At 39.4% G+C, this 14,109-nt stretch overlaps 1 protein-coding gene across 1 annotated transcript in view; it reads left to right on the top strand.

Annotated features, from left to right (window-relative positions):
• The window catches only part of si:dkey-288a3.2 (protein phosphatase 1 regulatory subunit 37), a 66,688-nt gene that overhangs the window by 8,537 nt on the left and 44,042 nt on the right, over positions 1–14,109 (top strand). The window contains exon 5 of the mRNA XM_068717986.1: positions 10,933–10,978. Coding sequence (XP_068574087.1) covers positions 10,933–10,978 — 46 coding nt within the window. The remainder of the gene's footprint in view (positions 1–10,932; positions 10,979–14,109) is intronic.

Here is a 14,109-nt window from a genome sequence, read left to right as displayed (position 1 = left end):
ACTGTAAAATGGTCCAAGAATGGACTAACATACATCAGAATTACACGTGCATACACTCCGAAGTGCAAGCGTACTAAAAACATCTTCCTCACACACATTCGCTCCCTCTCCAACAAAATAAACTAACTTATTCTCACTTAGCCACACTCGAAACACACAGTTTGCCATTTATAATTCATTTTATGTACTTACTTATTTTACTTGGACCAGCCATGTTAAAGCACCCCCCCCCCCCCCCACTTGCATAATTTGACTTGAGATCAAGGGGAATTATTTGTGGAAAATTAGAGACTTAGCAGTGCTTACATTAAGCATACAGCCGCCGTATTATCTCCGAGGTGCTAATGGACCCAGATGCATTGGAAACTGTTGTAGGTGGTCTTCCTGAAAGAGTAAAATATGTATGGTTAAGTATTAGCTAAGAGGAGCAATATTTAGACCAAAAGAGCCGCATGCAAATGAATCCATAATAAGACGATGCAAAACGAAAAGAGCAACGCCTAAAGAGCAAATTTATTAAATGAGGTCTTTTCAGGCAAGGGGCGATTCCCCCGAGGACCAGCGATGAAGACTATTTAAAGCTTTTTTTTATTGCACCCTTGGGCCCCTTTGCACTCCTTTGAAATATTGTAAGTGGATAAAACAGGATTGCTGTCGGTGACATCTTCATAGGAGTGGTAAACAATAATAGGTTGAAGCCAGCGGGGTCTAAGGCCGCCATGCTTTAACTCTCTGATTTCACTGTGTGTCTCTCCGCTCTGTGTTTCTGTTTGCTTCGCTCTGCGATTACAAAGGTAATTGAGATGATCAAGCCATGGATGGATTACTGAATGGGCCTACCGGGTACAGGCACAGGGGCCCAAAGTGTCAGGCCCCCCCCCCTGACCTTCACCTATAAAATGTCACTCGAAGAGACACGTACCAACCAGGAAGCAACTCAAAACAACTACAAAGAGACACAAAGAGACTAACACAACTACAAAGAGACACAAAGAGACTACAAAGAGACTAACACAACTACAAAGAGACACAAAGAAACTACAAAGAGACTAACACAACTACAAAGAGACACAAAGAAACTACAAAGAGACTAACACAACTACAAAGAGACACAAAGAAACTACAAAGACACACAAAGAAACTACAAAGAGACTAACACAACTACAAAGAGACACAAAGAAACTACAAAGAGACTAACACAACTACAAAGAGACGCAAAGAAACTACAAAGAGACACAAAACAACTGCAAAGAGACACAAAACAACTGCAAAGAGATGCAAAACAACTACAAATAGATACAAAGAGATGCAAAACAACTACAAAGAGACTAACACAACTACAAAGAGACACAAATAAACTACAAAGAGACTAATACACCTACAAAGACACACAAAGAAACTACAAAGAGACTAACACAACTACAAAGAGACACAAAGAAACTACAAAGAGACTAACACAACTACAAAGAGACGCAAAGAAACTACAAAGAGACACAAAACAACTGCAAAGAGACACAAAACAACTGCAAAGAGAGGCAAAACAACTACAAATAGATACAAAGAGATGCAAAACAACTACAAAGAGACTAACACAACTACAAAGAGACACAAATAAACTACAAAGAGACTAATACAACTACAAAGAGACGCAAAGAGACTAACTCAACTGCAAAGAGACACAAAACAACTACAACAATCTAGACTGTTTTGGTGTGATTTAAAGTTCTGGAGGTATCGGCCGTAGAGACGTATGCCCTCTCTTGAATATGATGGAACTATATGGCACTCAGCTTGTTGTAAAAAAAATTACCAGAAATCATGACCCGAATACTCAAGATAATCCAGACAAAGTGAGCAGTTTCATAAAGGAACTATTTTCTCATGAAATCTATCTTTCTGTCTGTCTGTCTGCATGCCTATCTATCATGGGATATCAAACCGTTAGTTATGTGACAGAAGTCTCCTTTTATCTGAGGAAATCATATAGCTAAAGTACCGTATATTTTTTTAACACAAATCTCCTTATTTTCATAAAATTACAACAAAATGTATGTTTTATGAGAATGAGTTTTTGCCCAGACACGTTACTTCTCATATCACAGTGTACTCTCCCCTTTCACAAATACATAGAATGAAATGATCCTCTCAGAATGTAGATCACATACATCCGTTTTTGTGAAGTTAGATAGTCCCCTTTGTGCTGAGGGTGACTTATTGATGGATTTATTAAGTTTGCAGTGGTGAAAAACTGTTGTTTCTAGGTTTTAGGGGAAGTATTTTCCCAACACAAAAGGATTGTAAATCAAGCCAGCTCCGACTAGGAGTTTGCGTTTGTTCCATGATGTTTGGAGAATAAGCTCGGAATTAGTTGCATGTTGGCAAATCGTCTAATGAATGGCTTAGCGGTTGTTTCCCTTGCAGATTATTCAGTTGAGTGGACTGAAGAGAAATCAATTACTGCAACTTAACTTCCATTATTTATCCCACAGCTGAGGAAAAAAAAAACGGCCTTACACGACAACGTGCCTCTATTAAATTCATAGGGTCAGATTCAATTCCCAGAAATGTTATTTTTCTGGGATAAATCCCTCGAGGAGCGGGGGGGGGGGGGGACTCCAGAAATGAAAAGACAAGAGAAAATCTGTTTTTACAGACCACCGCTGCTTTCTCAGCTCTTTTGATTAGCATTAATGTTGCACTGCGGAAGTCTGCCGGCACAACTGTCACAGCTCCTTCCACACACACACACACGCACCTACACACACAGACCTACACACACACACACACACATACACACATATAAAGCTATATCTCCCCCTGCCTGCATAATTCTAAAGGGAACATTTTTTTTCTTTTAAATTAAATGCATGCTGATTGTTATTGCGCCCTCCCCTCCCCGCGTGGAATATTCGGCAGCGAGGTAAATGTCACTAAGTAAGTGCCACACTCTTTCTTTCCTCGGTGGCTGTTAGCAGGTTTTTTGCATGCAAAATAAAATCACGGAGAAGGAGAAGGAGGAGGTGGAGGAGTGTTCCTGCATGAGTCTGAGTGCGAGCGCTTATCAGGGCACAGCAGGGGGACCGGACATATGTCGCTCCTCTCATTACAGGCCGAGAGCAGCGATAACGGGGCGGTTAGTGGCGCATTTGAAATGGCGTGCAGCGGCAGTCGTGGCGATCACACGGGGGGAGAAAAAAAAAGAAGAGAGAAGCGGGGTCGGGATGAGGATCACCACGGGACCTGCCGCTAACGCACTCCAGTCTGTCATTCAGACGGCCTCCGCACCCACACACACACACACACACACACACGCACACACTCACACAGTGGCAGCAACAACATGCTTTATTTAAAACGCTCTGACTTCGCAGCCTTTCCCATTGTACTTTTACACAGCTCTGCTTTAATGCCGTCTGGGAAACAGCATGCAGAAGTGAAAAGGGGATAAAAGCTCGTCTACGTGTAAAAGAGTCTATTTTACATTCTCTGCCGCTAATTGAATCCGGAGCGGTTGCAGTTAAACTGAATGGCATGTGTGATGTGCACTATTGGTGGTGCACTATTAGGCTGAATTGAATTTGCACGGTCGGCTGGTTGCACAAGTAATATGAGTGCTTTTGTAAGTAGGGATAATATTACAGGTCCGGACTCACTGAGGGTTCACACAGAGGAGACGCTCTGTCACCGAAAACTACCACGTGAGTCACACGTACGGAATGTTTACATGCACGTGTAAACAATGTGTCAATCATGGGATCTTTGCTCACATCAGAATGACTTGTTGTTGCTGTAGATTGCCCCTCTTTACTTCATAACTCCTCCAGCAGTGAAGGATTTAAAGGGCCAGTTCAGCCACATTACAGAAAGCTCAGTGAGCTCAGCCAGCTGCATCTAATCATACATCTGCCTCTATCCCAGAACAGCAGAGCAGGGGGGAAGTCAGTCCTCAATATTCTAAGATGTTTAAATTGAAAAAAAAAAACACGGCAGGCTACTGTTTCTTTATTTCATTATTATCACATGTGTTAACAGTGGAAAGCTAGAATGTAATAACACTGTTACGGAGGCCATGTCACTGTCAGATGTGTTAGTTTTTGTAAAAAGTTAGGAAAACGAATATTGGACAGGAGGAGAAAATTATTATGGCTGTACTTTATGAATCCCTAATCTCTAATACAATACACTCTTATTGTAAAATATAAAATAAATAAAAAGTTAACTCCATGGCTACGGCCTTGGTGTCATCGCATGACCTAAGTGGCCTGGGTCACATGATAACATCCTAAGTCTTTTTGTGGGATTTGTTATTAATAAGACAACATGTAGAACACCATCAGACGTATCCTTTAAATGCAAATAATAACTTAAATACACTAAATGTGTGGGAGGATGCTTGTTCAACGGGAGCTGTCCCAAATTAGCAGTACTTCAGGATCAAAATGCTGAATGTTATAGTATGGATCTGTCCACTGTGGAAAAAGAGATTTGAGGAAAAGGAGGCAGAGAAGGAAAAGGCGTTGCGTAAAAGAAGGATGTCGTGTGAAGATTTAAGAGTTTGGGTGTAAAAAAAATCCAAATTTACCAGCCCAAACCCCAGACCCACCAAAAAAGGTCGGCGACAATGTTTTTCTATTTCCCTCTATACTGAACCAAATGTGAAACAATGATGCGCCTGTGAAATGACGCGTGATACTGATGTTTTCACATGCCGGCAAAACCAAAATGGCACGTGTCTATATGTATCTCCCCATGAAATGCTGCTCCACATGTTGTGCTTTACGATAAATTCACATGTTTTTTTTGAAAGGCTTAATATCCTATATTTGGCATGCATGTTTACTTGTACGCCCCAGAAAGCACAGAAGACCAGACCTCTGTGTAGGGCTGCACAATTAATCGAAATTTAATCAAAATCACAGTTGCCTGCTGCAATTTTCTAAATCTCAGGAGACATGATATTTGTTGCGGGTGACATGTGTGTCAAAATACCATTTTAGATTAAATATAGTCAAGCTGATAACACATCATGTTCTATCGACTTAACAAAACGTCTGTGTTTTGGTGCAGATCTCTGCTAAAAATCACATGTGTTTTCCAAAGGAAATGAGAATAATAACGTAGAAATGATCATTCCCTCTTCAGTCAGTCAATATACATGTCTGCATAACCAGCAAGCTACTCAGTCCACACAAGAAAGACAAGTGGCTAATAAGTATATGTGTATATATATATATATATATATATATATGTATGTACATATACTTCATGTATTGTGAGAAGGGCATTACACCTTTTTGCTCTTTGCTATCATCTCTTTTTTAACATATAGTTCTGTTTTCAGTGTGATTCTAATTCATTTGATCCTAAAGACCAAAATAAAAATGAATCACAATAAAACAAATGTTGGTGCCGACAAGCAGAGGATCCCAGAACACAGACTTCCTCCATCAGAACACTGAACGGCAGAAAAGATTTCCCACATTCAGAAATGTTGAAAAGATGATTGTGGTGGCTAGCCTGTTATTATGTTGATCATCCTTATTTTCAAGGATGATCTTTTAAAAAAAAAAAAAATACTGTCATAAATAATTCCCACAAGCAACCTGTGCCAAATCCTAAATTGACATAATTCCTATGCTCCGTGTTTTTCTCTCTCCTCCCTCCAGTATTAGCGCCGATAGAATCACATAGTGAGAAACTACGTCTAACATTCAGCAGAGAGTTAGATGTGCAACACACTGATCAGACGTTCACACACTCTGAAACACACACACACACACACACACACACACACACACACACACACACATCCTTCCAACCAAGCACTCGCCACTCAGCCTTGAATGTGTACATTATTTTTGACATCAGCCATTTAAGGGGACGGTATATTTTACACAAAGTGGCATTAATTAAGTCGCTAAAGGCAGGCGATCATGTATTTCAAAAGCAGTGCGGACAACAAAGGCAGTGACAGTGGGAAATACTGAAAGTCAATTAGAATTTTATGTACGTTTTTAGATCTCCCTCTTTTTTTTTAAATGATAAATGAAGTTACTAATTTCGTCTGTGCTCTTTCTAGACACTGCAGCTTTAATTGCTAATTGTTAACAGCGAACGAATACATTTGCATATTAATTAGCTCCCAATTTACATTTTTAATTTGCCGCCTTCAAAGGGTGTGAGATAAAAGGTCGTGTTATTTTAAATAATTTATCCTTTATTGCGGAAAAGATGCTGAAAGGAAAATGTGTATGTGTGTGTGTGTGTGGGGGGGGGGATGTTTAACCCCTAAGAGCTCTGAAAATGCACGTTAAAAATACATACAATATATATTTATTTATAGATATATATTTTGTCAGTTAATTAAATGGGCAGAGGATAAAAATGGTGCACTCAAACAGTTTTTAATACAAAGCCACCTGGAGAGGCAGAGCAGCTCTGGACGGTTGAGTGAAGAATCCAGTGAATGCACCAGAGAAGACTTCTGTGGAAGTCAAGTTTGGAAACCAGACCCCCTCCCTCTCTCTCTCTCTGTCTTCTCCTGCTGCCTGTGTGTGTGTGTGTGTGTGTGTGTGTGTGTGTGTGTGTGTGTGTGTGTGTGTGTGTGTGTGTGTGTGTGTGTGTGTGTGTGTGTGTGGTTGTGAGGAAGGGAACGCTTTTCTTTTTATCACTCCATTTTGTCCTCTCTCCCTCCTGACACATCAATTGATTTGGCAGCCGGCGCCTTCGGTTTCCGTCTTTCACCACGAGGCAGCGGCGAGCGGAGAGGGAACGAAGTTCAGAAATTCATTAAGATGAAAAACAGCCGCCACTGTATTTCTTGTGAGGAGGAAGTGCTGTGTATGTGTGTGTGTGTGTGTATGTGTGTGTGTGTGTGTGTGTGTGTTTGGGAGTGTGATATGTGTAGCCAGCCAGTTGCTTGCACATTCTTGCCGAGCGTCGTTCATTGGCTCGGTGCCACAAACAAACCGGTTTCACAAGTCGTTGCTAGCCGGACGCCAGCACACACTGACAGGTTTTTTTTTGTTTTTTTTTGCTGTTGCAAACAGACCAAACAAATATTCAAAAAATAGGTGACAGCAACGTATACAAAGTCAGCGAAAGAGATGAGGCTGGACTCCCAAAACAGGCCTCTACTCCAGCTGGAACATTTGGAAACTTTTCTTGTCCTCGTGCTCAGAAGCCAACCAGCTCGAGGTAGTTCTGAAAGGCTCCGCCCCCTGGTTTTACAGAGCGGGGGAGACAGGTGATGTGTGCCCAGCAACACTCACCATTGACAAGTCTGTAAAAACAAGATTCCTCCAAAAGACGCGAGTGATGCTGAAAGCTTTAAAGCATCACAATTAAAAACAGCCCTGTGATGAATATGGTTCTCCTGAGGAAACACCATCGAGGCCCTGGTCGTAGTTAAATCAGTCATGTCATTGTCATATCTAATGACATGATTGTGATGAATCAAATAAGGAGCTGGGTGTAAAGTTGCATATTGGGGTGAGGAGCAGAGCCTTATGTGGCACAGAGCCAGAAAACCTCCCATACATGTGAGTGTTTCACAGCTTTAATCAGGATAACTGATACGAGCATCTGCATGAATCTCTAATGATGACACTTTATTCATACTGTATGTGTGTGTGTGTGTGTGTGTGTGTGTGTGTGTGTGTGTGTGTATTCCTAAACTGTCTGTGCGCTCACAGTACAATAACTCTGCCCAGTGAAGCACACATGCCCTGATGTAAAATGATGGCCCTGGTTATTTGTTTCTGCTATAATACAATAATGGACACCGCTATATGTTACGGTCTGAAGGGGTGGAGACGGTGACAGTGAGGGAGAAGGGATCCACCAATCAGGTCTGAGAGTCCGAATATGATAGAATGTTTACCATGTAAGTGTAAGTACAAGGACAGAATAACATTTGTGCAGGAATTAATATCACAGCCAAAACAGCAGCTTTCTAACTGTATTTGTTTCAATGTTTACATGAAGAAGCAAGGGACCATATGTTTATTAATTAACAAACTTTTCAAATGCACATGTTGCTTATTTTTTTATCGTAATTGTTGGAGATTAATTAGATTTTTTTTCCTTATGCGACACATTTTTGGAATTCTTCAATATTCCAAAAAAGAGGATGACATATTAAAGGAAAATAACATAATTCATGCATTGGCCAATCCGTTATCTGGAAGCTGTAGTGCTGCAGTGATTCTGTTCTTTATGAGTCGAGAGATATCATCAGTGTTGTCGTGATTACTATCCAGATTTCTGTACTGTGTTTTGTAGTACATCTTCAAATGAATGGATGCATTGCTAAAATAAAACCCTGCAGTGCAGATTAAACAAAAAGTTAAACGTCAATCGGATCCATGGATTGTATTAATTTGTCGAATTAATACAATTTTAACCAATGAGGTGAAATTCCATCAGCGCTCCCTCCTATCTGAGCTCACAGTGACAGAAAACCTGCTCTATTTATATAAAAGCACCGCAGCACATAAACACATATACACACATCCCCGCTCTGTATAATTATGTATATGTGCATGTAGACACATTTAAGCATAAGTCTGTGTGTGTGTGTGTGTGTGTGTGTGTGTGTGTGTGTGTGTGTGTGTGTGTGTGTGTGTGTGTGTGTGTCTCAGTTAAGATGATTACGGGGGGAAATTCAACCACCTCTACCAATTACACACCAGCCTCTTGTATACATAAACAGTGCAATTTATGTCCCATTGATCTGTCTAATTCTTTCAACAGGAGCACATTATGGCCGCCGTCTTTTTGTCTCCCGCCTCGCTCTCCTCTCGGCAGCACGAGAGGAGAGCGAAGAAAGCCTTCCAAGTCCTTTTGTGCTCCCCGTGTCCCTTTGAACAATGAATCATATTTAGCAAGGAGAGAGGAAACAAGGCGCTGCTCGCGAATAAGAAGGCGGCTGTTCAGTGAGCCAGCCGAGATAAGTCGAGGGTGGGGAAGACGGAAGAGCCGGGGTTTGACTGTCATGAAGGTGGACAGGGCCCCGAGCAACATGGGGCACCCCGCACCCTATCTACGTTTTGTTGATAAAATGAAAGGAAAACTAAATGACTGTCTAACAGTCTCATTAGATATTATGAAGTGATACTGAAAGCTAAAAGCAACAAACACGCGTACAAGGTATTTAAGCCCCTGGAAACTCGCTGTCAAGCCATTGTTTTTTTCTTCTTAACATTAAGTGTTCATGTCTAATTAAGCAACAATCAGAAAAACAATATTTGTCATAATCTATTTAGAGTTCAATGATCACAGACTTGTCTTCATCCTGACTGTGTGGGTCTGGTCTGATCAGATGTGATTGCTAGCGGCCTATTGATTTAAATGTTGCTAAATCCTGATTGTGCACAGAAATATATATGACATCACCTTTTTTCTTTATTTGGATCAATTAAAAAAAAAAAGCCTTTTTAACCCCCTGGATCACGTCACCATTGTACAACTAACAATATATGCAAAAAAAACAACAACTTATTATTGTTTTATCAAAATCCAATCTAGTATCTAATAATATCATGTCATTAATCCATCAATCAAGCTGCAATTCATAGCATCAAAAGTTCTGTGTGTGGAGCCACGGTCCCCTGGACTCCTTATCGCGGTACGTTCTAAGCCCGCCCCCTTTTTTTAGCAATCCAATCAAATGCTTAGGATTTGATTTAAATCCCTCTTGTTACTGTACACCGCTCAGATATTCTGTTTAGCAAGGGAATAGAACAGCAAGTAAATCCGCTCTCACATCCATTTCACTGGGACTTTATCTTGACACCCTACAAAACAACTGTTTAAAATGTGCATTGTAATGTATTAATGTGCAAAACAACAATCAAATTCATACAAAAACAAATAAAAACAGATAAATTCAATAAAACCTAAACAATATGTTAAGTATGACTTCCATCCTGTGGAAAATACAGGAAACCACAGACTTCATATTTTTAATTTGTTCACATTTGGGGCCCCCTGGTGGTTGAGGGTGGCCTCTAATTAATGCTTCCACCAAGTGATATTTTCAATTAATATGAAGGTTTTTTTTGTTTTTTTTCCACATATGACAGTTGTCATGCTAAACATCCAACTATCTCCCAGAAGTGCGTTCTTCCGGGACCGTTCTTTCAAACGGCATCACAAGGCAACGTTTGAATCCAGACTGGTGACGCTTTCAGTGCAGCAGCTCACCCTCAACCCGCCCTGATCACTGATCAGCTGAAGTCCTGATACATTACGGCCTTCAGATATCCACATAAATAACTTTCTGCTCGCTGTCGGAGAGAAACCTCCATCAGGTCAGAGGTGAAACATGCTTGTATAGTTTTTGAAGGATATCAGCTTCATGTATCAGCTCAACCCTTCTCACAGTGATCCCGTGTCACAGAATCTCATTTTACCATCATCTATAACAGGAGGCTTTAAAAATAAATAAATAAATAAATCCATCTTCCCTTTCCTTGTTTGGCTTGTCAGTAGAAAAAAAAAAAAAGAATCTGTGTTTTTCATCATCCGCACAAATCTGCCACCTCCGGTGATTGATGCAGTCAAATTAGATGTATGTGGAACACTGGCTCTGGCAAATGAACACATCAACTGATGACCAGCTGTTTCTAATTATTATACACTGGTTAATTAGGACGCCGTGTCACCATCAACGGCGGCGGTAAACTGTGTGAAATTCATAATTCATGCTCTGGCGTCCAATAAGCCTCCCTGATCAAACCGGTACAGCGTGGCATGGATGGAGAGGCCGTGCGGAAAGAGACTGGGGAGGGAGGATGGTGCACTGCTGTTGCCAAATATCTGTGTGTGTGCGCGTGTGTGTGTGTGTGTGTGTGTGTGTGTGTGTGTGTGTGTGTTCGCACCTTTCCCTCACACCTCCTGCTTCTGCCCCTCTTTCTGTCTCTCTCTCAGCAGGGTGTGTGTGTAGGTGGCGGTGTGAAATGTCTGGATCTCCAAGGTAAGCCGAACGCCTCACTCCTTCATTATTAAACATGATTGAGGACTTTATGTGACATTCATGATACACCGATTGATTTTGTAATCTTTTACATATTTAATCAACGAGGAATTATAGAGGATATGTAGAAAATATATATGAGACAATTTAGTGCACAAAAAATGATGATGAAATTGACAATAACATTGTTTTATATTTAAATGTATATTTCTGATGAATTCACACACAATGCCTTAGATTTAGTCTTAAAGCCAATGTGATGGTTTATGTGAAATGAGTGAGTGTATATTTTGTTATTTACTTATCTTCATGTAGAACTTCCAATGAAAATGTGCCATAAATCCCAGTGAAGACGCTGGGTTGTTTTAAAAAAAAAATGTCACCTTCACTGGACTCGATCGGGTGGAATAATTCTACTCGCTTCTGATGCAGCTTCAGATTTTTGCGAATGTTTTTAAATTCATATGCTTGTGATTATACGATGATATATATGCAACATAAGGCATATCATTAGCAAGACAATAACACCAACTAACTCCTTTACAATATTTAATTTCCTAACTCCAATAGTAGTCCTAATGCTTATTCTGGCCTTAATCCAATATGAATCTCAACCCCAGCACCCACTGAAACCTGAATCAGTGCCTAATCTTGAATTGAATTATGCATAACCATTACTCACATCTGATCACATCAAATACTAACCCTGAACCCAAACTGAATCGGATTGCAGCCTTTACCTAATCTTTACCTAATCTTAGTTCAAATTTGAAACCTAAACTAAATCAGATTCTAGTCCTTAAATTAAACGAAACCTAATCCCAGATCAACTCCTAAATCCCAACTGGGATCCAAAGTAGTCTCCTGAACAAGTGAACGCTGGACAGAATGTCCCGGCTTTGGAGGTCTCAGAAGTGTAGAAGTGCAGCAGCAGACACATCTGCATACAGCAGCAGGGTAAAGTTGTGTGCGATGCCGTGATGGGCGTCGCTGTCGTCACGCACTGATGACATCTGACTGCGGGTGTCGCTGCCTTATTATCTTCCCGACGCAGGGCGGATTAGAAAAATGGGATTTCAGATGGCTCTCCCTTCCACCCCACACGCCCTCTGCCATCGCTCAGCTAAGTGATTATTGTTAAAAAAAAATCATTTTGGAAATAATTATGATAGTAATTATCATTTCCCCCTTCTTGGCCGGGGAGATAAGAATTAACCCAGGAGAGAGAGAGAGAGAGAGAGAGAGAGAGAGAGAGAGAGAGAAAGGGGGGGGGGGGGAGGGGGAGAGAGAGAGTCTTAAAAGTCACAAGGATTTGTTTGATCAGTCACAGTTAGATTTGGAGTGTGACTCCTGATCAGGGTTGGGGAGCCACAGTAATCAGATTACCAAATCTTCGCTGCTCTTCCTTCAATGCGATAGCGAACACACATCACACATAAGATGGCTTTAAAAAGATGTGTGGCACAGGAGCGACACATTGCAGTAATCAGATTACAAAATGGTAACAGTGATCCCTGATAATTACTCCTAAAAACACAATAATAACTTCACCACAACAGGCTTAGTGGTAGGATTACAAAAACGAAATAATGTTGAGGTAACAAAAATATAAAAAATGTGGAAGAGACAAAAAGGCTTAAATCAAGAGAAGGTTCATTCTACATATATTTGTACAGATGGCAGATCAGAGTTAAATAGTGGAGGCAACACTGTTAAAAGTCAAAATCATCCCAAAGGACATGTCTGTGTCCATGATACTCTGCAGACACACTGTGGTTAAATATATATATCATACAAATATAGCATATAGAATCCTGGCTTTGGTGCATAACTCACATTTGGGGCCTTTTTTTGTACAGAAAGGAAAACCCAGAACTTCAGAAAATAACATTTTTATCTTTTATTTGGACAAAATGTAAATATTAAATAAAGTTGAATATGTTTTTAGTGTAACCAGTACGGCGCTCAAACGTTGGCATATGGTTCTTGGTATCTGTGCTCGCCATAACAGCAACATTGGCTACATGAGATATCAGGCGCTAACCCTGACCAGCACACTGAAGTTGAAGTAAAACATTGACATGAGTGATTATTTGGTTTACAGGGCAAACTGTACCAGAGAAAGTCACTGACCAAACTAACTGGTTCAGGACAAATAGACATAACACACACACACACACACACATACACAGCAGAATAGGATGGAACAGTTGAGTGAAAAACACTCTGTATGAAGAGCTGCATCACACTGCAAATAGGTAAGAGCATAACAGCAGTAGAAAACAAAGAGAGGGTTGAGTTTGAAGAGTTTGAAGTATATTGCTTGACCCTTATTTTTATTAATAAGCACCACAGCATTCAACATTTTGTGTACAAGCTATTATCATACTTGAGTATATATTAAATATGGTATCAAAAGTAAAAGTACACATCAGTTCCTGTATATTATGATGCATTCTGCTGGGTTGTTTAATCAATAATAATTCTTCACATTATACAATAGCATCAAATGTTTTGAGGGATAATGTAGCATCAAAGTAACTTACAGCTGTACCTAAGTAAATGTACTTAAATTCTACATCTCGGTTCTGGTAAAGAAAACAGTAACAATAACATATATACCTATATATATATAGGTATATATATATATATGTATATATATATATATATATATATATATACATATATATATATATATATGTATATATATATATATATATATATATACATATATAGGTATATATATATATATATATATATATATATATATACCTATATATATATATATATATATATATATATAGGTATATATATATATATATATATATATATATATATACCTATATATATATATATATATATACAAATATATATATACATATATATATATATATATATATACAAATATATATATACATACTGTATATATTATATAACACATATATATGTTATATAAATGTTAAATTGTTAATTCCTTAATCAATGTGATGTGACTTTGTAAGTAAAGTAATCAGAGTACATTTTGAGGTTTTGGAAGTTTTGTATACAAGTACTGTATTGATTACAGTGTTCTGCCAGTAGTCAGTAATCAATAGACACTGGAGCGCTCACATCGCAGAAGTCCAATCATG

This window comes from Cebidichthys violaceus, unplaced genomic scaffold (genome assembly GCF_023349555.1).
Source record: "Cebidichthys violaceus isolate CVI_PGR_0920_01 unplaced genomic scaffold, fCebVio1.0.p SCAF_22, whole genome shotgun sequence".
NCBI classification, from domain to species: domain Eukaryota; kingdom Metazoa; phylum Chordata; class Actinopteri; order Perciformes; family Stichaeidae; genus Cebidichthys; species Cebidichthys violaceus.
The sequence above is the reverse complement of the archived record's forward strand: the minus strand, read 5'-3'. Positions and strand labels throughout refer to the sequence as shown.